The following is a 23,748-nucleotide window of genomic DNA, read 5'->3' on the forward strand; positions in this document are numbered from 1 at the left end:
CATCGCAGTAGTTTTTATCTTTTATTTATATTTTCTTTTATTATAGTTATGAACAATATATATGGCATTTTGATAATTTGCTTTATTTGGTTGATTAATATATATGTGGTTGATAATATTTATTTAACTAAAAATCTTATTTAACGTAAAAGAAATCATTAAAATATTTTAAAATTAATTACATAAAATTAATTAATGAATTTGTATATATGATAGATATTTTTTATATTTTGAGTTTCGTACCGAGATTAATATTATACCTTCGAATGTATAAATGTGGTGCTTGAATATGTTCTAACTAAATATATTCCGTTCGAACGGTTTAGAAACCTTCCCGCCAGGATTTGCCACCAAATATTTTCCGTTCGAACACAACAAATTATCGTTCGAACGTTTTTGAACTTTCCCCGCCATAATAAAGTAATTATCCGCAAAATTTTACTGTTCGAACGTATTTTTTGATGTTCGAACGGGAAAATTTTTTTGAGACGATTTAATTCGTCACAAAAAATACTGTTCGAACGGTTATTTTAACGTTCGAATGATTTTGTAAAGTCATCAATTTTTTGGGAAGAAATTTAAATTTCGTCCCAAGAAATGACTTTTAGGGACGAAAAAAATTTCATCCCTAAATAATTTCGTCCCAAAATCTCAAATTTGTTGTAGTGTAAACTCATCTTAACATCCAAACACATCTAAACTCATTTTAGATGTACCCACATAACTCCCTCTACTACTCAACTTATTAGTATTCGTAAAGAACTGAGCTCAACTCAGCTCATCTCAACTTAGTTTAACATCCAAACGTAGCCTAAGTGTTACAAATTGAGAATTTAACGTGATCGACTCAAAATCAACATTCTTATTCGAAATCTGTTATTTTTTTCCTTTGCTGCTTAAAAAAAAATGAGGAAAATCAAACAAGTTACCAAATTTTCCAGCTTTTAAAAGAATCAAAAGCTTTTAACAAAGCTTATATTTTTGGCTTGTAAAAAGAACAATACCAGCCAGCTCGTAAGCTAACAAGCATAACTTAAATTGTCAAGACTTTTCTCATTCCAAATGAAAAATCTAGGGAACATTAATTAGATATTCTGATGAGGACGAGTTGAAGCATTTGAAACATTAATAGGGACGTTCTTCCACAAGCACTGATCACCTTCTTCTTCGAAGAAACAATATATAAGCTTCTGAGATTATAAACCTTGGTTTTATTTATCAAAAGTACACACTTTGTCCACATCATCCATCGCTTATGACTATGGAAATCATTGTCCTAATTAATTTCATCAAAAGGTCAGAGAAGAAGACTCACCTTTAAAGGAGCACACATGGAGCATCAACCTGCTCCAAAGTCCAATATAATCTCCTCCCAGCTCTCTTCACCCCAAACCTTGAACAACTTCCCTAACTATCTTATCATAAAACACCTTATTAGACAGTTCATTTGTGCTTATTAAGTCATAAAAGATCGATGGTCGATCATGTCGCATCGATCAAATAGTGAGAACCAAAAAACCAGGCCATAGAGTACTTGGCTTCTCATCTATCTCTGTCTGTGCAGACGTGCATTACACCAACACCCCAACCTACAGGCCCTTCCAACCACCACCCTCCAACCCTTCTCAGTATAATAAAAATGCTTGAACCACCCCCTCACAAAAACCAGCAAAACCCTATTCATTAACTTAGTGAGAAACAAGTTCATGCAAATACATCTTAACAAAGCTTCTAGCAGACCATGCCACTCATCATAATTAACAGATCTAAAATTCTAAAAATATTTTCTGAATAGAGAATAGTTATGTAATTCCCAAGCCGAGTTCACTCAAATGCCCTTTTTGCTTGTCTTTGCACAAATAATGTTTCAAATGCACACATAAAATAATAAAGCCGAAATATCACACTAAAAAATAGACTTCGGTGAAGGTTCACACAAATGGGAAAATCTCTTTTGCTTACCCGGAAGGAGCGCGTCCTCGGACCCGTGATTGCCTATCTGTTGAGTGCACGGCATCGGTGGTCCAACTTCAAGATGGCGGTTCGGCGCTTGTAGGGAGTCGAGGTGGTGCCTATTCTGGCTTTGGGCATGGTGGATTTATAATGGATTCTCCAATATAGCTGTTCATAACCTCCCTCGGATAGCCCACGAGCAATGCAGATGGCAGAGGATGCAGGAGACACTTGGGCACGGGTTCACAGTGGCGAAAATAAGGGTACAATATTCGCTTACCATGGAGCACGGGTTCTGGGAGAGGCTGAGTGAAAGCTGACAGCCGTGCTTACCATGGAGCACGCGGACAACAGAAGGCTCACGGGGACACAGTGGGTGAGAGATTCAACATCAGCTGGACGTCAGCAACGTTGACCAACAGATGCGAATGGGTCGTTCGGAGAGGATGACGGAACGGGATGGGCTTCAATTCAAGTCTCTGCTGCCGTTGAAGAAGACAGAATTGGGGGCTGTTATAACGTTGAGGAGGGGCACGGCTCTGGTTTGGGGAAGAAGGGCTTTGTGTGGGGAAATAGAGAGAGAGAGAGGGTGTAATGCGGAAGGGCAATGATACTTACGTACTGCTACTCTGCTACCCAGGCCAGTGGCTTTTTTTTTCCTTCCTTTTGCACTCTTGAGCAACGAGTCTCAGATGTTCAGAACACAAATTTGATCGCGCGCCCAAAACAGTCTCGTCACTCTCTCCCTCTCCGGTCCGAGCGGCCCTCAGCACCCATAAGCCATAGTCAACAGTGCCGACCCGATACAAGTTTTCTTCGACTCAGTCTCTCTTTTCTTTATCAGAAGCCCTTGCTGTGTGGCCACCGTTCAACGGAGCAATCTCATGTGAGAACACTTCTCTCTCCCTCTACTTCGCCTCTCTCCTACAAAAACTCTCTCTTTCTGTGTCTCGGGTTTGTGTGATTTGGGCTAAATAACAGCAGGTGCTGTCCTTGCCGCCGCCATGCACAGACCCCCTCCCGAGCCTCCAGGTAAGCCGCACACTTTCCCTCTTATTCGCCCCTTCAACTTTCGTCTATACTTAAGATTCACCCCTTCAACTGCATTTCTTTTGATGCCATTTGCATTCCATTGATGTAGAATCTGACATGTGGAAAAATTCTCGTAACGTAAGATGAAATAACTTAATTTTTATGTTGTCGCACCACTCAAACCGATTATTGGTTTTGTTAACACTTCAAGCCCAAGGAACATTATGAAGCTAAAAACTTCATCAAAAGGACCTGTTTGATTGTCGTTGTTTGAGGAAGGGAGTTAAAAATACAGACTTGAAGTTGGGGTTTTATCTGGGAGAAACTTGTTTGGCTCAAAATTTAGAATAAAACTGTGCTTGTGTTCATGGGTAATCTTAAGTTATGAAAAGGAGTGCACGTATGTATTTAGAGCGGTGCTACTCGGTGTTACCGCTAGTAACCTTCTTTTTTTTTTAATCACATTTTTTTAATATTTTTTAAAAAATAAAAATATATATATCCCTATACACTTAAAATCACTTTTATCATCATTCGGTTAAAAAAAAAATTTCACCAAACGGTCAAACTGAGCAATACGTTTAAAGCGACCAAGTAGCATTTTTCATATATAAAAAAAGTAGATGAGAATGCTCTTTGGAGTAAGGGTGTTCATCCGGGTTCCAGACCGGGTATCCGGGTATACCCGGCCCGGAACCCGGGTATCAAACCCGGGCCGGGTTTCGGCCCGGGTATACCCGGATTATCATCCGGGCCGAAACCCGGATGATTTGGGTTTTTACAACCCGGCAATCCGGGTTCCGGATTTCAACCCTGATTTTTTTTTTGCCTTTAGTATTTAATATTTTTCAACCAAAAAAACAATGCTGAAAAACTTTTTTTTTTATTTTATCTAAAAGCCTATATTCTAGTACAATTGTTCTTAGAAAAAATGTTCACAAACATATTTTTATATTTAAAACAATTATTGCCTTTTTAGCTATATGCATCTTAAAATAATTCAATATTTATCATGTAAAATGCATGCAATAATGCAATTCACTACATATTAAATTACATTACATTACAAAATAAAAAATTACAACATATAAAGTTAAAAAAATATAAAAATTACATATCAAAAGTGGATTGTAAAATTATATATCAAAATTACATGCAATAACATAAACTTCTTCTGTATTGAGTGAAGGCTTGAAATCTCCTTTCCTAGTAATAAAAAACAAAAGAAAAACAGTATATTATTTCAATAAATAGTATTAATTGAATTCAAGCAATAAGCAATAAACTTGTATAACTCATGTTGAACTAAATGTAACTTAAATTCATGTTGAAATGATTTCACTACGTTATTTGTTCATCTGGTTCTGGTGTTGATCATGAAGATTATGATGGTTTCTTAGAATATCTGGGTCCAAATAATGATAAGGTCATGCCTGAAAGAGCACCCAAGCATCCCTGTCCAGCATAAACAAAGAGGTATGGCTGCATTATTCCAGCCATCCACAACAAATCTAGCAACATCCACATCATCCAGAAAACAACCAATCAACAAAGGCTTATTATAATTGTTTCTTGGATGTTTTAGATGAAGTCAACAGCCTTAAGATTATTAGGTGGCATGATATTACCTCATCAATAAGAGAAAGGCCAAAATAAAACATTGTCTTGCATTGTCACCAAAGTGTGAGGTGCAAAGCTCAACACGTTATGTTGATGGACTTGCTGTTTTAATACAATAATAGCATGTTTCTACAGGGTTTCTAATCTCTGGTAAGCTTTGGCAAGCAAATTCATATTTCGAGTTATCTTAAAACCAAAAAAAAAAAAAAAAGGTTGGCGTTATTATCACTAGATTTCTAGGTCCTTTCTTCTGGATCCCAATGTGCATGCTGGGAAGACATATGTATGCATGACTAATTTATATATAGAAACACCAAACAACTATGTACTATGTACAAGAATAGTTATACAAATTAAGGTCAAAAGACAAGGTTCTGATCAAACAAGCTCAGCTTGTAAAACGAGGGGAGGCCATCGTAGAAGATGGTAATTAAAAACCGTCGACCCAAATTTACAAGTTCCAAATCATTAATCTAAAAATCCGACATTTAGCTATTCTATTGTTTTTTTTCCTGATCTTATCAAAATTTATCTAAAAATCTAATTTTTTTTCCAAACTCTACCCAAAAACACAACTAATTTTTAAAAAATAATCTAGAAAAATCAAATATACCGCATCCTAAAAACCATTTCTTCCAAATCATAACAAATCTTCATTATATATATATATATATATATATGTTTTCGGATATAACAGATCTAAACAAATCATAAACAGATACTCAAACATTCAAACAGATCTAACCCATAAAAATACTCCTCAAACATTCAAACATTATCATAAAAAAAAAAAAACCCAAAATCAACAAATAGAGAACAAAACAAAGGGACGAAAGAAAAATACCCAAACGGAAATACGTTCTAATCTCTTGGATCCCAAGCTCAAGCACTTCCACCATTCGGCATCGCAGATGGCAGAGAGGGAGATAGAGCAGATGAGATAGTGATTTCGAGAGGGGCTAGGGTTTCACAGACGCAGAGCAGAGAGAGAGAGATAGAGCAGATGAGAGAGTGATTTCGGGAGGGGCTAGGGCATTGCAGACGCAGAGCAGAGCGAGAGAAAGAGCAGATGAGAGAAACGAAACGGGGGGAGGGAGGCGTAGGGCATCGACTTTGCAGAGGAGAGAGAGAGAGACAGAGTGAGAGACGGAGTAGATGAGAGACTTGAGAGTGTGATTCGAGGGGGCGGGGGGCGTAACGATGGGTTTTATATCTAAACCCGGGTATCGGGTTTGAAACGGGCACCAGGTGTAAAAACCCACATCTGGGCCGGATTGGCCCGGGTTCAAGAAAGCGGGTATCGGCCTGGGGTTATTCCGGGCCGAAACCCATAACCGGAACCCGGATAACCGGGTTCGGGACCGGGCCGGAAAAAAACCCGGCCCGGATGAACAGTCTTACTTTGGAGTAGTAAAGATATAGTCATTACCATACCCTTACTACTTCTTGCTACAAACATTGACACAGGTTGAGATGAAATAAATTAAAGGTGTGTTTAGGATGGAGGTATTCTTATTGGTATGAAATTATTTGTGTTTATCTTAAGAGAAATGATAATTACAATGGTGAGTGCGCAAACACTGCACAATCACTTTGAAAAAAATAAATATATACGAGACCCACATAAAAAAAATTAATTTTTTAATAGTGAATCTCATTATTTTTCAAATCGATTATATGACTCTTGTGCACTCCACGATGGCATGTAACATTACTCTTATCTTAAATTTACTTTGAAAAAATTTAATTGTAAGTAATTTTGCATACTAATATGTGCACACATTCAATATGATTGGTCAGAAAGTAGATTTTATTGAAAACATTATTAATTTAAATTTAAAATATGAAGACAACAACATTAATACGTAAATTACTACGCAAACTTGCTTGTACATAACAAAACTCATATACTTTACATCCACAATCTTAAGCCATTGCTTTCATCTACATATTACCTGGCATTGTTATATATTATGATTTTTGGCAACAATATCGCAATCCCCTTTTGATATTACTTAAAAACCTCTCTTTTAATAATTCTCTTCATTCGGATATCTATCTCCGAATCCAGATAACAATGCTACTACATAAGCTCAATATTAGATTCTATTATCCAATTTTTTATCTTTTAATTTTTTATTTTATTTTTATCTTTGTATGCTGAATTGATTTTAACTAGACATTTTGTCAAAGACTCTTGTTATGTGATCTAAAAAAGTCTTTTACATCAAATGAAAGAAAAAAGGACTTGAAATAAATAAATATAGAAAAATTCTAATATGTCGCTTGAGTTTGTTTTCTCATTTTGACGGTTCATGTATTTATTTATTTATTTTAATTTTTTATTTAGTGATTGAAAAAGTAATTTGTAATGTATTGGTATATATTTTTTTAAAATATTTAAAAATATTAAAAAATGTAAAAAATAGAAGAAATAAATAAAAAAAACTTTATACTAGTAGGCACGCTCAACGGTCAAATTGGACGACACGCTAGGACGACTCATAAATATATATATAGAAGTATTAAATGTATTTAAGAAAAATTTATAAAAAAATATACATTTACACTTGTTAATTATTATTGATATGTTGAAAATAAATTTAAAATTCAAAATTTTATATATAAAGGTAAAAGAATCTTTCTCGTTCAGTTCTCCTATGAAAGCTTAGAATATAGCAGAGAGTTCAATTTCCATCACCCGAAGCAATCCCTCCGCTTATTTTGATTCCATACGAAGGACTGGGGTCTTAGTTCCAGGTAATGCCAAAATCTGACGCCTCCGAAATTCATTTCACTTTCCGGCGAATTTCCATACCCATTTCCGCGCGCCTGTTCGGGGCTCGGGATCTTCACTCAAGTTATCAGGTATCCCCTATAGTTTTAGTACGATGATTGGTCGCTGAGAAAATGTGGGAAAATAACAATAGAAATTGGAAATATGTTAGGACAGCTAAAGTCTGTTACCATTCGTACTGTTGCTGAGAATGTTATGAAAAGCGAAAACAATGTACATTTACAGTCAAAGAAATATGATCATTTGGGAAAGCAGAAAACGAATTCATTAGAATTTTATTTCTAGATACCAAGATAAGGAATTTAAACTCATTGTTTTGTCGCTGATTCTGTAGCGTTATGCACCTAAGTGAGCCAAAGAATTCTCATTAGAACTAAAGGACTGACTTCAAAAGATAAGTTCTGTGCAGTGGCATTGCTGAAACTTGGAATTAATGGACGTCGATGGAGGAGGCGTCTCGGCAGTTGCAACAGGAGACCGAACAATTCCTATACATTCTGGGAGACATGAAGGTAAATTACTTGTTTTGTGTTGTTTTTTTTTGTTTTTTTGCAACTTCTTATTCATGATATTATTGGTTTCATGGGAAGATTTTCTTAATGGGTTGTGCTTTTCCGTTTTAAATGATTATGTTGTAGAGGTTGTAAAAATAAGTAAGCCGCGTGATCACATTCACTTGCTACCACTAATTAAAGTACTGAATACATATACCTTAGATCCATGTAGGTTTTGATATCTTAATTTTCTAATATGTTAGATAGTATGACTTAGATATTAGTATGATTCAGTGAAACGACCTAAAATCATTTGATAAACGAACATATAAGGATTTTGTAGAAATCTGGAGGGAAGGGGACCTCAAAATAATTCCATCAATGATTTTATAGTTACATATCCCATTATATGCTAATTGCATATCCCTTAGTTATATGTTCTGTTAATTATCTATTTTGCTGTTTTCCTTTATTATTTATTGTTACATTAGACTGAGATTTTTGCAATGGGTTCAAGAGATTAAGACACATTATTCATATTCTCAAGAAGAAATTCCATACATCTGCTTTTAGATGTATGTCAATCATTTTAAATCTTTTTTCTCCGAATTATCTACTAGAGTTGTTTTAACCCTCAGCACCCCTGTAAACTTCCAGAAAGAAGTGTTTACAGTTCTGCACCTGATTCTAGCAAACATATGTTGTGCCTAAATTTTGTTCTCTCTCTTTTCACATAGGGGCATTTAGTTACCAAATGCATGAACACAAATAATTCGTAATGGGCTTTCATGTCCTCCAACATCATCCTGCATGTGTCTCAGATGTTAGTGTTTGTCGAATTATTTTGGAATAAGTAGCGAATCATCAAACTTTATAACTGAGGTCGCCATCCATCTGAATCTTGTTTGGAACTTTTATCCCAGAGAGTTACTGGTCAACTCCACCATGCTAAGAGGATCAAATGCTGATCTGGTCCACTTCACTGCACATTTTTCTGAGTTAATCTTGACTCTGTTTTGGAAGAATTAGTAAAGTGAATTATAGGGAACAAAAAAATCTATAATTAGTTGAGTTTATTTTGCCAATATCTATTGCTAATTACTTTTGGGATTTAGAGGCGATGTTCTGAAAAAATACCCATCAGCACACTGTCAATTATTTTTTTAATAGACATATTTGCTCTTAATTTAGTCTAGGTTAATTTATAATAAGTCCCAATATGGTACTTTTTGCAGCTTTCTATCAGTTTACACAGCAGAAGCTCCCTGCTTGTAAACCAGTCCTAACACCATCTTGGGTAACTTCTCAGATACTACTATTTGCTTCTGACTTTCATAATCTATTATTCATCCTAATTTGTGTGTTTGTGGTGCGGAGAATCTCTTATGCAGGTCATTTCTATATTTCTATTGATGGGTACCATATTCATTCCTATCGGCCTTGTTACCCTTCATGCTTCCCAAAGTGTAAGCATTCTCTGTAGTTACTTCTAAACTTATCATTTTGCTGCCTGCATGCCCTTTTGTACCTTCATAAATGCAATGATTATTTATTTGAAATTTGGCTTCTAGGTTGTTGAAGTTGTGGACAGATATGATATTGAATGCATACCGGAAGCATTTAAAAGCAATAAGCTGGGATATATCAAAGACAGCTCAATTCCCAAAAACTGTTCTCGCTTCTTAAAGGTGTTTTATTTTATTTTTAAGATTTTCTGTTTCTCACATCTCATGACAATTCATGTAAGTAATTAACTATGAGTTTAATAAAGCTTTTGAGGATTTCATCATCCAAACTTTGTCAATACTTCTTTAATATCTACAAACATTTCTCCTCAATATTCAGCCATCATAGAGTTAGCAGATTGCAAAGTACTGACATACATCTCTGGAGAATCCCAACCATTTTGCCCATGAAAACATTGATGTTATAATTGAGTTGTCTAGATTGTTCACTTAGGATAGTTTGTTCCCTAAAGAAGAAAAAGAAAGGACAAAAAAAAAAAAAAAAGGGCTTTGGTACCATTGAAATTGGTGGAGTAATGTGCTTCCAGTTGTCCAAGAAATTAAATTACATTATCTAATAGGAGTGAGTGGAAGAGCTGGTAGATGGACTTCTATAATTCAAAAAATCTGGGAAGAGAGGTTTCTTGAACAGTCGGACTGAGGGATTTTCACCTTGAGTTATCCGAGGTGTACTTGCGGAAAACTCCTTGCCAATGGCTTGTGCACCCTTGAAATTAATCAAGACACTGTTCTTGAATGTCTAGTGCCAATGAAAACAATTGACTAGTCTTTTTGAAGTATGAGCTCAAATGTGGCATGCACCCTTTTTTTTTATGATAGGGGGAACCACCCCACGGCAAAGCCCTTAGGACTCACCCATGGAACCTAAACCCTTGGGGAGAAATGTAGTGTGTACCTTCTTTGGATCATTTCAAATGATTCCAAAACCAATCCCAACCAAAAGTGTGGTACTTGAGTCATGCCACCTATGATGTAATAGTTAGGCGAGAACGTCGAGGATTTATGGGGGGAGATTGTGATACCCTACACTAAGTGAGTATAGGAAGATGGTGAATGTGATCCCATACTACTAAAGAGGTACAAGTTTTTGCTCTTTATAAGTATTCCGAGGACCTCTTATTACATTGACTATTTGTTTTCGAGTATGGGCCCATACATGACTTGAGCCTTCCTTGGGTCATTACATAAAAGATCTTTTAGCTGGTTCCTTACATTTAGGCCCAAGTGAATGAAAACAATCTGTATGCAATACATGGCCACGTAAGCTAGTAATGGGTGACCATTCCCCCTAGAGCTTCTAGGTTTAATTAAAAAGGTTTAGGCCTGGTTTGGATAGTGAGTTGAGATGAGATGAAAGTTGAAAACGACTGCCCTTCATTCCTTTTCTATTTATTCTATTTTCTTTTTTATGCATTTTTTAAATTCCTTGCAGGTGTACAAACGAATGAAAGCCCCAATTTACATCTACTATCAGCTTGATAACTACTATCAAAACCACAGAAGGTGAGAGCTCGTTTGTTTCCTTTTCCAATGTATTGATTGGTTCTTTATCAATAATCATCGCTTTCTCCGTTACCTTTTAGTTGATTCTTTTATAATTATGTTTTACGTAATTTGTTTGTATATCATACCTGAATCTTTTTATGGGCTTCTTGATAATTTTATGGTTCTATGGTTTTCTTCCAGGGTAATATGGTGATTTCTGACTTGTTTGCTTCATATTTGAAGTATCATCATGTGGCTCCCTTTGGCACTTTTTTGCTGCAATAGAAAATAATGGAGAAAGAAATAATTTTTAAAGATATCTACCTTTCCTCCTCTATGGACTGTAATATACAAAAAGTTTTAAAGGTCTTGATGATTTTAAGAATTGTCTTGGTCAGATGGAAAAGAGATCTTGGAAATTCTTTCCTAAACTTTCTATTCTTTACATTCCATGACCGAACTTTTCTTCTATAAAGTTTGGAAAATCCTATCATTGATCTGTTGCTGGAATTGAGAAATTCACATTTCTTTAGAAGGCATCTAGGAGTCTTTTTTTGTCTGACCAAATGTTATGAAATTTTATACTGTTAGTTATCTTAACTGTGTGATTTCACTTGGTGCGAACTCTTAACATTTTTCAGGTATGTCAAAAGTAGAAATGATCAGCAGCTCTTGCATGGACTAAAGTACAATGATACAAGTTCCTGTAAACCTGAGCAGACCAATAATGGTCTTCCAATTGTCCCGTGTGGATTGATAGCTTGGAGTTTGTTTAATGATACATATAAATTTATTCGTGGGGCATCTGAGTTGAAGGTCAACAGAAAGAACATAGCATGGAAGAGTGACCGTGATCACAAATTTGGGAAGCATGTATATCCCTTTAATTTCCAAAATGGGACCTTGATTGGTGGTGGAAAGTTAGATCCAAGAATTCATGTGAGTAATAGCAGTAAACAACAATTTTTTTTTCTTTCTGTGTTCCCATGAAATCATGAAATTGAATATGATTTTAAGTAATTACAACCCCAAGTTACATGCTTTTTTTTCTGTCTATTATACATTCCCGACTCACAAAGCATGTATCCAAACTGAGTAGGTTACTGACAAATTTAATTTAAAAATAGTAGGTTGCATCATTCAAATATGTTAACTCTGTATTCATCTGCACCATCTCTATTTTAATATTGACTGATATGCGAGTTCTAATGGTGTTTTTGGGCTTGCCTTGTTCTTATGTACTTGGTTGCGGGGGTGCTACAAAATGATAGCTAAGTGATCAAGAAGATCTTATAGTATGGATGCGCACTGCTGCTCTCCCTAGCTTCAGGAAGTTGTATGGTAGAATTGAAGAGGATTTAAATGCAGATGATGTTATAGTAGTCAACCTAATGAACAATTACAACACCTACAGTTTTGGTGGGAAAAAGAAGCTTGTACTTTCAACATCGAGCTGGTTAGGAGGGAAGAATGACTTCCTTGGGGTTGCCTACATTTCTGTTGGTTCTTCTTGTATATTTGTCTGCTTTGTTTTCATACTGCTTCATATGAAATATCCAAGGTAATATCTCAGTAAATACACATCATAACTTGCTGTCTCAGCATATTCATCCTCCGCTTCATCTGTAACATAATGCCTTGCATTCTAACAACTAGATCTCAATTCTTTCGATAAGTTGTTAACTACTTGAATTCTTTCAAAACCCACATGCTCGCACATGGCCATTCATTCTAACCGACTAACATGCTTTCAGTTTTCATATCTCAGACGCTTACTTTGTAATATTTAAATTTAGTGTTATGCTATATGTGACGCCTCATCCTACTCCCATCCCACGATGTTGATGTGATACTATCCATCAGCTTGGATCGGCTCTTGTTTAAAAATTAAAAAAATAAATAAATAAATCCAAGGCTGATGGATAGTACCACATCAGCATAGTGGTATGAGGGTATAGTTTTTAGCATTTCTCTTACATTTATTGCTACACTATTGTTGTTACGGTCACCTTTTTAATCTAACAGGTTTCATTTCTATCTCAACTATACAATTGGTCGCCATATGTATAGGGAATGTGTGGTATGTTATACAGAATGTTTGCCATATATATGGCCATGAGTTTGGGCCTTAACCTTATCCTCTGTAAATGAAGATTTGTTTAGTAAATGAAACTTACTAATAGATTGGCCGTTCATAGTGATGAAGATGAAGAAATTAAAAGCCAAACATTTGTCTTAAGGTACCCAGCACTATACCAGGTTTTGCCATCAAGATTTGCATTGTTCTTTCTGGCGCTCTAGTCTCACTGCTATGCATAAACCGCCTTCTGCAGATAGTCATATGGTTCTATAACTAAATAATTACTACAGATGGCAAATAGTAAATAGTTATATTTCCAGTCTGATCTATCTCAAGTTGCCAATCTTGTCACTTTTGTGGAAGCTTAATACGGTCTGTATCTGTTGTATTGCTTTTGCAGGCCTTATGGGGGACACAACTTATTTGTCTTGGAACAAGAGAGGCATTTGTAGTTGAAAAGCTGATGCTGAATTAGGCAGATCAATGATTTGAATTTTTACAAAACAGGTCACACACATTGGATACTATTACTTGAAGTCTGCTCATTGAAGTTGCACATTCCTGGTGTAAAGATATATGGAGCTCTTTGGATATGCAGAAGACACCTTAACAATTCGGAAACTTGATAGTCGGTTTTAAGGTGTTCTAGTTTTTGCAAGTTACCTATCTTCCCTTTGTTACTATGACATTTGTGATTATAATCATTTACATAGAGAGGATTGGTCATCAATGGATGATGACTTTGAACATCATATGTTTGCATTGATCTTGAAAGACCGTGGCTGAATCTGAGAGTGTATACCGATGTACTGATTGTCAAAATTTGATATCTGTTGAATCTAAAGACTATGTGATAGCGTCCCAATTACAATCACATTAGTTCTAGCAAATGGCAGAAGGATGATTTGGTCGCTCTTGATGGTTGAGAAATCATGTGGGCTTGTTTGATTGAATTTTTCAGAAAACTTGTTGAAAATCTCTCTTCAAGGAACAGAAATAGTGATCATATTCATTTACAAAAATAGTCGAGGAGAGAATATACGTAACGAAACATGTGCGTACACATACATATATACATACATACATACAAACAAAGGATTCAAGATTTGCAAAAGGTGTAAGTTATTTCACATTCTAATCGTGCCAAGCACTCGCAAACAACCATCAGATGTACAATTTCTTTACCTTCCCTGATCAGTACTTATCAAACAACAAGATGTCTATACAAAAAATAATAAGAAAAGAAAGAAAAAAACACAGGCAGAAGAAACAACACGAGTCTCTTTGGCAGAAAGTCGAAGCTGTTGTTCTCAGTTCCTAATTCTTCATCAATGGTCTCCAGTTTAGGAAAACTAGAGTAATATTTCCCATGGGATATGAGAAGGTTTGGTGCAACTTCACCCCAGCTTTGCATTTGCATGATGTACCTCACCTCCTTCACCATCTCTGTACACAGAACTCTCTCCGGGTGGTATCAAGGTAACACTTCAATGCTATCACAGGCTTCAAGAGCAGATCAGAGGAATCTTTGCGTTGGAGAATAGCAGAGTGGGTTAGCCATATATGCTACTTATAAAGGAACAAGTTGGGCAAAAAGTGCCAAAAAAACAGGTGGTGTTGGTTGGCCAAGTCAAGGATTTATTGGCAGAAATTAAGCCACGAAAGCATGAAGCCTTGAAATGGATATAGATCTTCTAGCGAATCTAAACATATGCAAGAACGGTCAAAGTTGTATTAACATCGCTTGGCATCAACCTGCATGGCCGCAGTGATTTGCTCAAACTTGACCAGATTAATTATAGAACCTTCTAATACTTTCCCTACATCCTAATATTTGATCACATTCATTGGTCTAAAAATTTTGTTAAATCAGTGCTGATGGTTTTAGAAATTAAGTAATTATGATTTTTATATTTATCATATTTAATGCATTGTATTTTATTTGGGATAAAATTTCTAAAATTGACCCGCTAGTCAAACCCGTAAACTCGTGAAATTGACCAGAGAAAAATAAAATAAAATAGAAAAGTATTACTGTCACGAAAATATCTCATAAAAATAAATCTAAAAGCTTATATGACTTCGTATAATATGTTATATCTACTTTACAATCTAATGTACCACATCAGTTTGTAGATTTATTTTTGTAAAGTATAATTCTATTTATCATCCTCACACCACAACACACACCACACCTATTAATTTTTTTTTTTTCATTTTTCCTATAACAAGTATATGATGTATGGATAATAAGTAGAATAATTCAATTAATTTAACAAGAATAAAAAATAATTTTAAAATATATAAAGTGTGTGGTATGAAATAATGAGTAGCATCCCTTGTTTATGAAATCTTTTTGTGACTTAAACAATTCTCAATAAAATAATAGTTAAGGTAAGGTTTCTCTAGAGTCATTTTAAGATCTTAATTAATTTATATGGGTTATTCATATTTCCATGGGGTGTTACAAAATTTCCCCTTAAATTTCTGACTAAAAACCCAATGAAAGTGCTAGTCACGTACGTCCACATCACTTCTAGAATTTGAAACTTTCCTAAAATCACTTCTAGAACCATTTTCATAAATTATCCAATCTACGTGGAATATTATTCATATATATATGAGAAATGATACTTGCAGTCGTGAGCGTGCAGTCGCCGTGCAGTCGCTTTGAAAAAAGTGAATAAATAAGGGACCCACCTGAAAAGAAATTAATTTTTTAATAGTGGACTCCACTCTTTTTCAAAGCGACTGCACGGCGTTTGCGCATTCCACGACTGTATGTAGCATTGCTCTATATATATATCCTAGATGGGTTTTTTATTTCCTAAGAATTTTCAGATCCTAGTTTTTTTTTTATTATTTTCACGTGGTGGGAGCTAATTTGAAAAATGATAAATTAGACAAATGGTTTGAATTTAGAGCGTGTAAAGGTGTTTTTCTCTTTTTCAAATAATTTATGCGGGACCTACATGACGTGAACTTATATTTAACCTTGATCAATTTCTTAACAAAAGCTATAGCCTCAAAAGTATATTATGCTCTTTCTCGAATTGTTTATAAAGAATAGGAAAATATTAGTGAAATTTCTAAAACTTATCACTCAATTTTACTGTTTATATATTGTAATTTTTTAATTTTTTATTTAATGGTTAAGGAAGTGATTATTAGTAAAATTATATATATATTTTATTTTTTTAATGATTCAAAATGTTGAAAAAATATTTGAAAGAAAATCAAAATAAAAAGAACAACAAATTTATAACTAGGAGTACACCCAACAGTAAACGCTTGGTAGCCCGCTAGCACCATCCATACGAATAACTTATCGGCTATCGTTTGAATGTTAAAATATGTTGAGTTGAGTTGTAAATAATAATATTTTATAAACTTTATTGAGTTGGGTTTAATATTTTAAGGTTGAGATGAGTTTAAATTTTTAGGTTAAAATGTATGAAATATATTGAGATGAGTTTAACTTTTTATAGAAAGTTTAAAAAGTAGTGAATTTCATTAATAATTAGTTTGAGATGAGTTAAGTTTGATTCAACAACCAAATACAATCTTACTGTTGGCCGAATAGCCAGCAATAACCCTCTTGGCATGTTTCAGCCATTAATAATGATACATACAAGGTCAGATGTATAAGTCACGTATAGTCATTTTATAAAAAAATAGACTTCACAATAAAAAAAAGTATAACAAATTTATTTATTTTTTATATGATCTACTTGTTTATAAAAGGAGCATTGCTACGTTCATCGAAAATGGGTCCTGAATAAGGATCTCGAACAGTGTATTTCATTTTTTTCTTTTTTTTTTATGTATTTTTTTAATCATCATAAATATTTTTTTAAAAAATAAAAATTTACAACATCATTAAAAAATATTTTCTTAATCATTAAGTAAAAAAAAAATCATTCGAGACACAAATTTGAGATTATTTTCGAGACCCAAAGTATTTCTCTTGTAAAAGATTTAAAAGAAAACTTATACATTTTAAACTTATTTCTAGTCTTACTCGCCAGCCATACATGTTATATTTTAGAAAGAATTTACATAACTTTCTACTATTTATACATCACATTATATATTTTTTAATTATTATTATTATTTTTATTAAATATTTAATATATAAATAATAAATAAAAAAATTAAATTATTTTAAAAAGAATAAACTTTTAAAAAAAATTTAAAAAATATTAAAATTTAAAAAAATATGATGTATAAAAATTGTAGAAATTATATAGCAATGCTCTATATTTTATGCATGGGATGGCCGGCCTTCTAGTAGCCCCGGCCGTAGCCACATGTTTATGACAGTAACCTAAGAATAAAACGTTGCAGCAAGCTTGTCTTTAATCGAGAACCTAGAAGTCAGGCGATTTTATTATAATAATAATAATAAATAAGAAGATGCAAGGAAAGAGGTGAAGATTATAATGAAGTAGCATGAGTTGTTTCATGGAACTGTCAAAGAAATTGAAGTCCCCACTTTGAATTTAGAGATGAGTTATAATAGGATGAGATGATATATAAATAGTAAAATAAAAATTAAATTATTTATTATATTTTATATGAAAATTTAAAAAAGTTATTTTATGATTTGAAAAAATTAAATTGTTTATTATATTTTATATATAAATTTAAAAAAATTATAATGATAAAATGAGATGAGTTGAGATGAGTTTTGAATGTAAACGAGACTTTTCATCCTATGGACTTATCTCAAGTTAAACAGATAGAAAGAGATAAATTTTATTATTTATTTTATATATTAACACTCTTATCATGTGTGTGGGTCAGACTTTTTCTTAATGAATGATCTAACATTTGAAATATTTAATTAAATAAAATAAAGTGTATAGTCAGGATTCGAACTCAAAATTTCTACTATAATATTATGTAAAATCCCAACTTGTTTAAAAAATTAAAGCAGATGAAAAAATAAAAATTTTATTATTTATTTTATACAATCTGGAAATTTGAAACGTATGATTCTTTCCTTTTCTTTTCCGGATCGGTGATGATCTGGAGCAACATTTCGCAGAAAAGAAACATCACATTAGAGGCACGAGTACATGCATGCAGCAAAGAAAAATTTACAAAATATTATTTACTCCCTACATGCAGCAAAGAAAAAGCTCCTTTCCAAGCATACAACTGACAAAATCAGTCGAGGCTAAGCCAGTTAAGCACACTGGCAGTCGGGAGGACTGTGTTTGTAGCCCGACAAGGACTTCGGCACTTTTAAGAAACACGTCCACCGGGTGGACAAGAACGATGCTGCTGCCTGCAGCTGATCATATATCTCCATGGATTCGTTTTCCTTTTCTTCTTCATAGATTGTTTCCAAGGACGTTATTTGGAGCCTGGAAACTGTGAGAAAACGAGGCGGCGCAACCGCAGAGAACGGGGTTAATGGTGAAGCAGGGGAGAGAGCTCCTTGGCTGATTACTGGCAGTTGGGATACCTGCGTGATAAGGATGTAAGCCATGGTGTTTTTGGGGGTTCAAATATGCCACTCAGAAAACCTCAAGTGTTTGTATTCATGAAAAAGCAGGGGGGATTGGATTGAATTTGAGCTCATTTGGCATTCTGGGTTCAATTTATATAGGCGCTGTAACGACAGTGTGCTTTTCTTTTGGGTGAACTCAGAAACCGCGTCGGCCGCAATACAAACAAGAGTAACATGACTCTGCTTTATGAATTAAATGCAAGTTTTGGAGCTTGCTCATCTGGGGTCTCTTTCAAATTAGGTCCTTTTTCTCCACTAGTTGCCTAGTTGGGTAGTTTTCAATGTGGATAAGGGTACTTCTGAATTAATTACGTTCCCTGGTCTACACGACATGAGATGCCTATCCCTCTGCAAACTTATAGCGACAGTGGTTTTGGCGGTGGCTCTAATCATGGAGGATAGATATGACAAAGGCAGGAGGACTGCCCACGTAGTACTGGCAGTACTTTAGCGGCTGTGGATGGTTTCCGGCATGCGAGATTGTAATTTTTTTTTTTTATAGTACTGCACTGAGTATTTTTTAAACTTTTATTGCAATCTCTTTGATTGATCCAAGTTATCCTGTGGTTCTCTCTCCAAAGTGGAAAATTTTCCAGTACTGGTTCTCTTGGTGTTTTTGATCAATTTCTTGTGTATTTATTTTCTTCAACTTATTCCTTAGATGATTATCTCGTCGTGTAAATATGCATTTACATCTAACATCTGCATCATCATGCGCCGCCGTGCCGTCAGCATGATTGATGTATCATTGTCATATTTGGTCGACAGCTGCCCCCACGTGATATGAGAAAAGGAAGTGAAAAGAAGCGAACCTAGCAAGTTGCCAAGTCCCTCAAAAAGGTATGATTTGGCTGAAAAACATTTGAATATTGACTGTTCATGCCCTGGATAAGAGGTCAAGCTGTCGACGCGTTTGTAAGAAGGGAGAAGAAAGAAAGAAGAAAAAGAATGAAATGGGTTTGTTTCAGTGAAGAAAAACTCTAAATTGTGGAACATGGCGAAGATGATGGATGCCATTGTAATGGGGGCATCCTCATTAACGAATTGTCCTAATTTCCAGGCATGTGATTTGCAGGAACATTGGCAAAATCAATTCGTACGTACGGTTTGGTACCGTATATGCTCTGTCTTTGGCTCACGAATATCCTCTTTTTTAGGGTCGTTCAAAATCCCATCATCTCTGCCCTGACAGATCTCTGGTATCAGAAAGCATAACTCAGTTTTGTTCGATCCCAAGCGACATGGAACAAAGAAACTCATCTGCTATCACTATCTGGTTTAGTACTTGATCCAAATGAGAAGAACATTACTTTTTGCAGATTTTGGAGAGGAAATCAAATGGAGCATTGATAGAGGAAGTGATCATTGTTCATCCTAAGATGGAAAAGAAAATCAAATAAAGGAGGTAATCTTTAGAGGGTTCAATGCGATCTTGCTTGGTTGAGTTGTTAGTTATCGAGATAAGATAAAATGAAAAATTTGTAAATAATAGTGATATAGTTTGTGAATAATAGTGAAATGATTTAAATTAAGATTTTTATAAGGTTTTAGAAAAATAATAGAGAAAAAATTGAATAAAAATATTATAAAGTTAAAATATTATAAAAATATAATCTCTTAATTTTTTTTTTTTATATTTGAAAAAGTTAAATTATTTTTCTGTATTTTGTTTGAGATTTTGAAAAATTTGTAATGATTAGATGAGAAATTTGAAAATTTGAAATTAAAAAATATTTGTATTTGAATAGTATTTTTTTTTAAGAAAAACTGTTATCATTCATTCATCAGAAAAACTTACAGCCATGATCAGATACATTATGGGATGTCTCCACATCAAACATGACATCATAAACCAAAATAATGCATTCAGAGCTCCACCAGTACACTATTTACTTTTGTAACTGGTCTGGTCTTCATTATTTCTGATACTCTCTACAGACAAACGTCCAAAAGATAACACTCTCTGCCTAAAGAGACACTCAACCTCACCCTTTATAGAAAGAGTGGACTCGACATTTATAGACAAACGTCCGAGAGATGAACTCTTTATTTATTTTAATTAACAATAAGGAAAATAAAAATGAAAGCAGTAAAATAGATGTAAAAAAGGACGTATTACAGTTTGGACCAACTCTGATAGACTCTGGAACTTGTGACGGCCCATGAAGGCAACACACATGTCTTTTTTCAGCCACAAATGTCTGATCTGAAAGGTCTGATGTTGGCGAGTCCAGTGATCTAGGTTATGTGTCGAGAAGAGCTGCCAGAAGAGGTGATGCGTGAGAATCACACGTGGTGATTTTTGCAAAATCACTACTTTCATCCAAATGATTTTCGACCTATGAATCTGTCTGTGCCACGCATGTCTTTCGGGAGTTGCTAGAAAGCTGTAGATCTATTTTTTTCGGCCTTGAAGAAAGTAAAATAAAACTAAGCAAAAGAAATCTTGATAGACAAGATGGGTAAATGTAGGAATGAGGGAAGGAGAGTGAGGAGGAGGAGGAAGCTGAGGCCTACTCCCTCTCCGGCAAAAATAAGATCTGGAACCCTTAATTTTTTATGAAAGAGAGAAAGGGAGGGAAATGAGGCGCCTAGGGTTTAAATGTTGAGATGAGATAAAATAACATGAGATGAATTGAAACCATCTATAAAACCAAATAGAGCTATTCTAAAAACATCTTTTTTAATCCATTAATACTGATTTGAGATTGTTAAAAATTCCTTCTACTATTTATTCTTTGTTGAAATATGTTAGAAAAACTCTATCTTGCTATTTGCAAGTGTGAAATGACAACTAATTCCAAAAAATTAAGCTGATGAGAAAGTGTAAATTTTATTATTTATTTTATATGTTAACGCTCCCTTTCACGTGTAAGCAAAACTTCCTTGAAGGGGATAAAATATCTCAAGCCTAAATAAATTAAGTCCAGCCCATCAAAGGGGCCCCCACTAGAAGAAAAATAAGAAAAAAAGGAAAAATAGGCAAAGAGAATACAAAAATGGGACAAGAAAAAAGTGAGTATTAAAGGGGAAAAATGAAGGGACGGAAAATAAGAGAAAATAGAGAAATGAAGGAAAGTAAGTCAGGCATGCCAACTAGGAGTGAAATAAAGTTGCCATCCAGAGTGGTGAGGAATAAAAATGGATCAGATTGGACGAGAAAGGGATTCAACTCCGGCTTCTTTTTCAACAGCTTCTTCAACCTCACGAAGAAAGCTCCAACAAGAATATCTCATTCGCCAAATAGATCTCCAACTCTCACTGTACAATGAGAAATGAGAGGCTACGACAGACTGTAAAACAATCATATTATAGTGGATCTCCCCTTCCTAAACGTCTGTGAACGTATGCATTATGTTGAACCATGTAAATTTGTGTGTCTCTCTCTCCTTTATTTTTCATTCACCATCATGGATGTACGCACCAATGATGTACAGTGGCATCGAACCATTGTCAAGGGCTCCAGACCACACTAATCGAGGCACAAATCGTCATAGCAGGCAGGGAATGAATATTTCTTCCATTCCGGCTTGTTGTATAATTTTTTCGGCATTAACAATTGGCGCCTTCTGTGAGATCTAAGTTACTTTCCACATCGAAAGCGGGAGAAGGATGATTTTTCGGCGTGCTATATAATCCTCGAATGAGCAGATAAAATTTTTCCAAATAAGTATTCTCAACCTTTCAACTTTTTATGAACAACACTGTCACAAAAAATGGGCAAGTGAATCCTTTTTCACCAGGCAGGAACCCAAGCTACTCGCCACTTAAGCTACAAATGCTCAGTACACTATGCAAAAAGAAGGGGGATACGTGGGTTTGTCTGTGCACTTAGGTGCACAGTGCGTAAAATACCCCCGACAAGCCACTGTGCATTATGCACTAGACATGTCAGGCATGGCACTATGACGTGCATGTCCTAGGCATCCATGGCAGGCACAGTGCCATGCATGGCAACCCGATGGGTGCATAGTGAGCACTTAGAAGTGCCCCGGCCCCTTCGTGGCATGATCAAGGGGCGGCAACGGCGGTCACCATATGGACCACTGTCATCATCTGTCTCCTGCAGGGTAGTCCCCGATGACCCCCCTCCCCCACGCGAAAGTGGCTTCGCCATGCGAACCACGTGCACGGGCTGGCACGTCGTAAAAACCACTCGACTCGACATTGTCGTGGCACATAAGGGACTTCGACAACCATCAGATGGAATGTCGGTCCTCTGTCTCCACCTGAATGGCCCCCGCCCACAATGGCCATGTGCACGCAGCCCAGTGGGGGCACGGGGACTTACACTTGAGATTTATCTCGAGCTAACTCTATGGGCCCAATGAAGGAGACCGACAACCACCACAAGGGTCGTCGACATTTTCTACTGCAGTCGGGTGGTCCCCGGCGATACATACCATGCACGGTGGGCAATGGGTACATGTTGCCCCATGCACTTCGAAAGGAGCCCCATTTCTCGTGGCCCCCACAAGCTGGCAAGTAGCTGCCCGCCATCACCAAGACTGCGACGTACGTTGCCAAAACCACCCGGTGGCGGATATCTCTATCACGGACATGCACTCAGACCACATGAAGTGTTGGCCGGCCACCTGGTGGCGGACACCTTTTCCCTCGACCAACCACATACATCCTAATCATGTTCATCCCACCATGTGCGTCTCGGCCACTACACGTGGGCAAACAAGCGACCATATGCATCTCGGCCATGCATCTCCCGCCAGGTGTATCTAGGCCATTTTTGCTCCTCCATGTCCGTCCCAACCATGTTTGTCCCGGCTATGTGCATCTCAACCACTCATCCTAGCCACTACATGTGGGAAAATGAGCGGCCATATGCGTCACGGCCATACATCTCCCACCATGCATGTTCTGGTCCCAAGGTTGGACCATTTGCACACTTCGAACAGTTGCACCCGACGTTGGACCACATGCATGCAAAGGGCAACCACCATCTCAGCCACATGCAAACGGTCAGCCACAGGCAGCTATCTCGCCATGCATCACTACCTCACTATCTCAGACTCATGTATCACGTTCTCACTCGCCCAGACTCATGCATCACACTCCTAGGTCATGGCTCAAACTCCTCGACAATAGTCAGCTCCAACCTTGCCTAACATTAGGTTTCATCGGCCATGACCATCCCACCACGTACACTAACTAGCACCTATTGTGCACAAAGTTTCTAGGCTACTGGAAGTTGCACGACTTGAACTTGGTTGGGCTCCTTGATCAAC

At 35.9% G+C, this 23,748-nt stretch overlaps 1 protein-coding gene across 5 annotated transcripts; it reads left to right on the forward strand.

Annotated features, from left to right (window-relative positions):
- Positions 1-1,789: 1,789 nt before the first annotated feature.
- On the forward strand, positions 1,790-13,818 carry LOC108990278 (putative ALA-interacting subunit 2). Of its 5 annotated transcripts, none has more exons than XM_035689718.1 (10): positions 1,790-2,839; positions 2,935-2,985; positions 7,812-7,914; positions 9,132-9,193; positions 9,288-9,362; positions 9,468-9,584; positions 10,855-10,925; positions 11,549-11,846; positions 12,179-12,468; positions 13,388-13,818. In XM_035689718.1, exons 3-10 carry the CDS (start codon positions 7,836-7,838, stop codon positions 13,437-13,439), a joined length of 1,044 nt encoding a protein of 347 aa, XP_035545611.1. In that variant the 5' UTR covers positions 1,790-2,839; positions 2,935-2,985; positions 7,812-7,835; the 3' UTR covers positions 13,440-13,818. The 5 variants fall into 5 exon arrangements, with proteins under 5 accessions (XP_035545611.1, XP_035545612.1, XP_035545610.1 ...); XM_035689719.1 differs by having other exon boundaries at positions 2,938-2,985; XM_035689717.1 differs by having other exon boundaries at positions 1,790-2,985.
- The last annotated feature ends 9,930 nt before the right edge of the window (positions 13,819-23,748 follow it).

The sequence above is a fragment of the Juglans regia genome, chromosome 4, assembly GCF_001411555.2.
Source record: "Juglans regia cultivar Chandler chromosome 4, Walnut 2.0, whole genome shotgun sequence".
Taxonomy (NCBI): domain Eukaryota; kingdom Viridiplantae; phylum Streptophyta; class Magnoliopsida; order Fagales; family Juglandaceae; genus Juglans; species Juglans regia.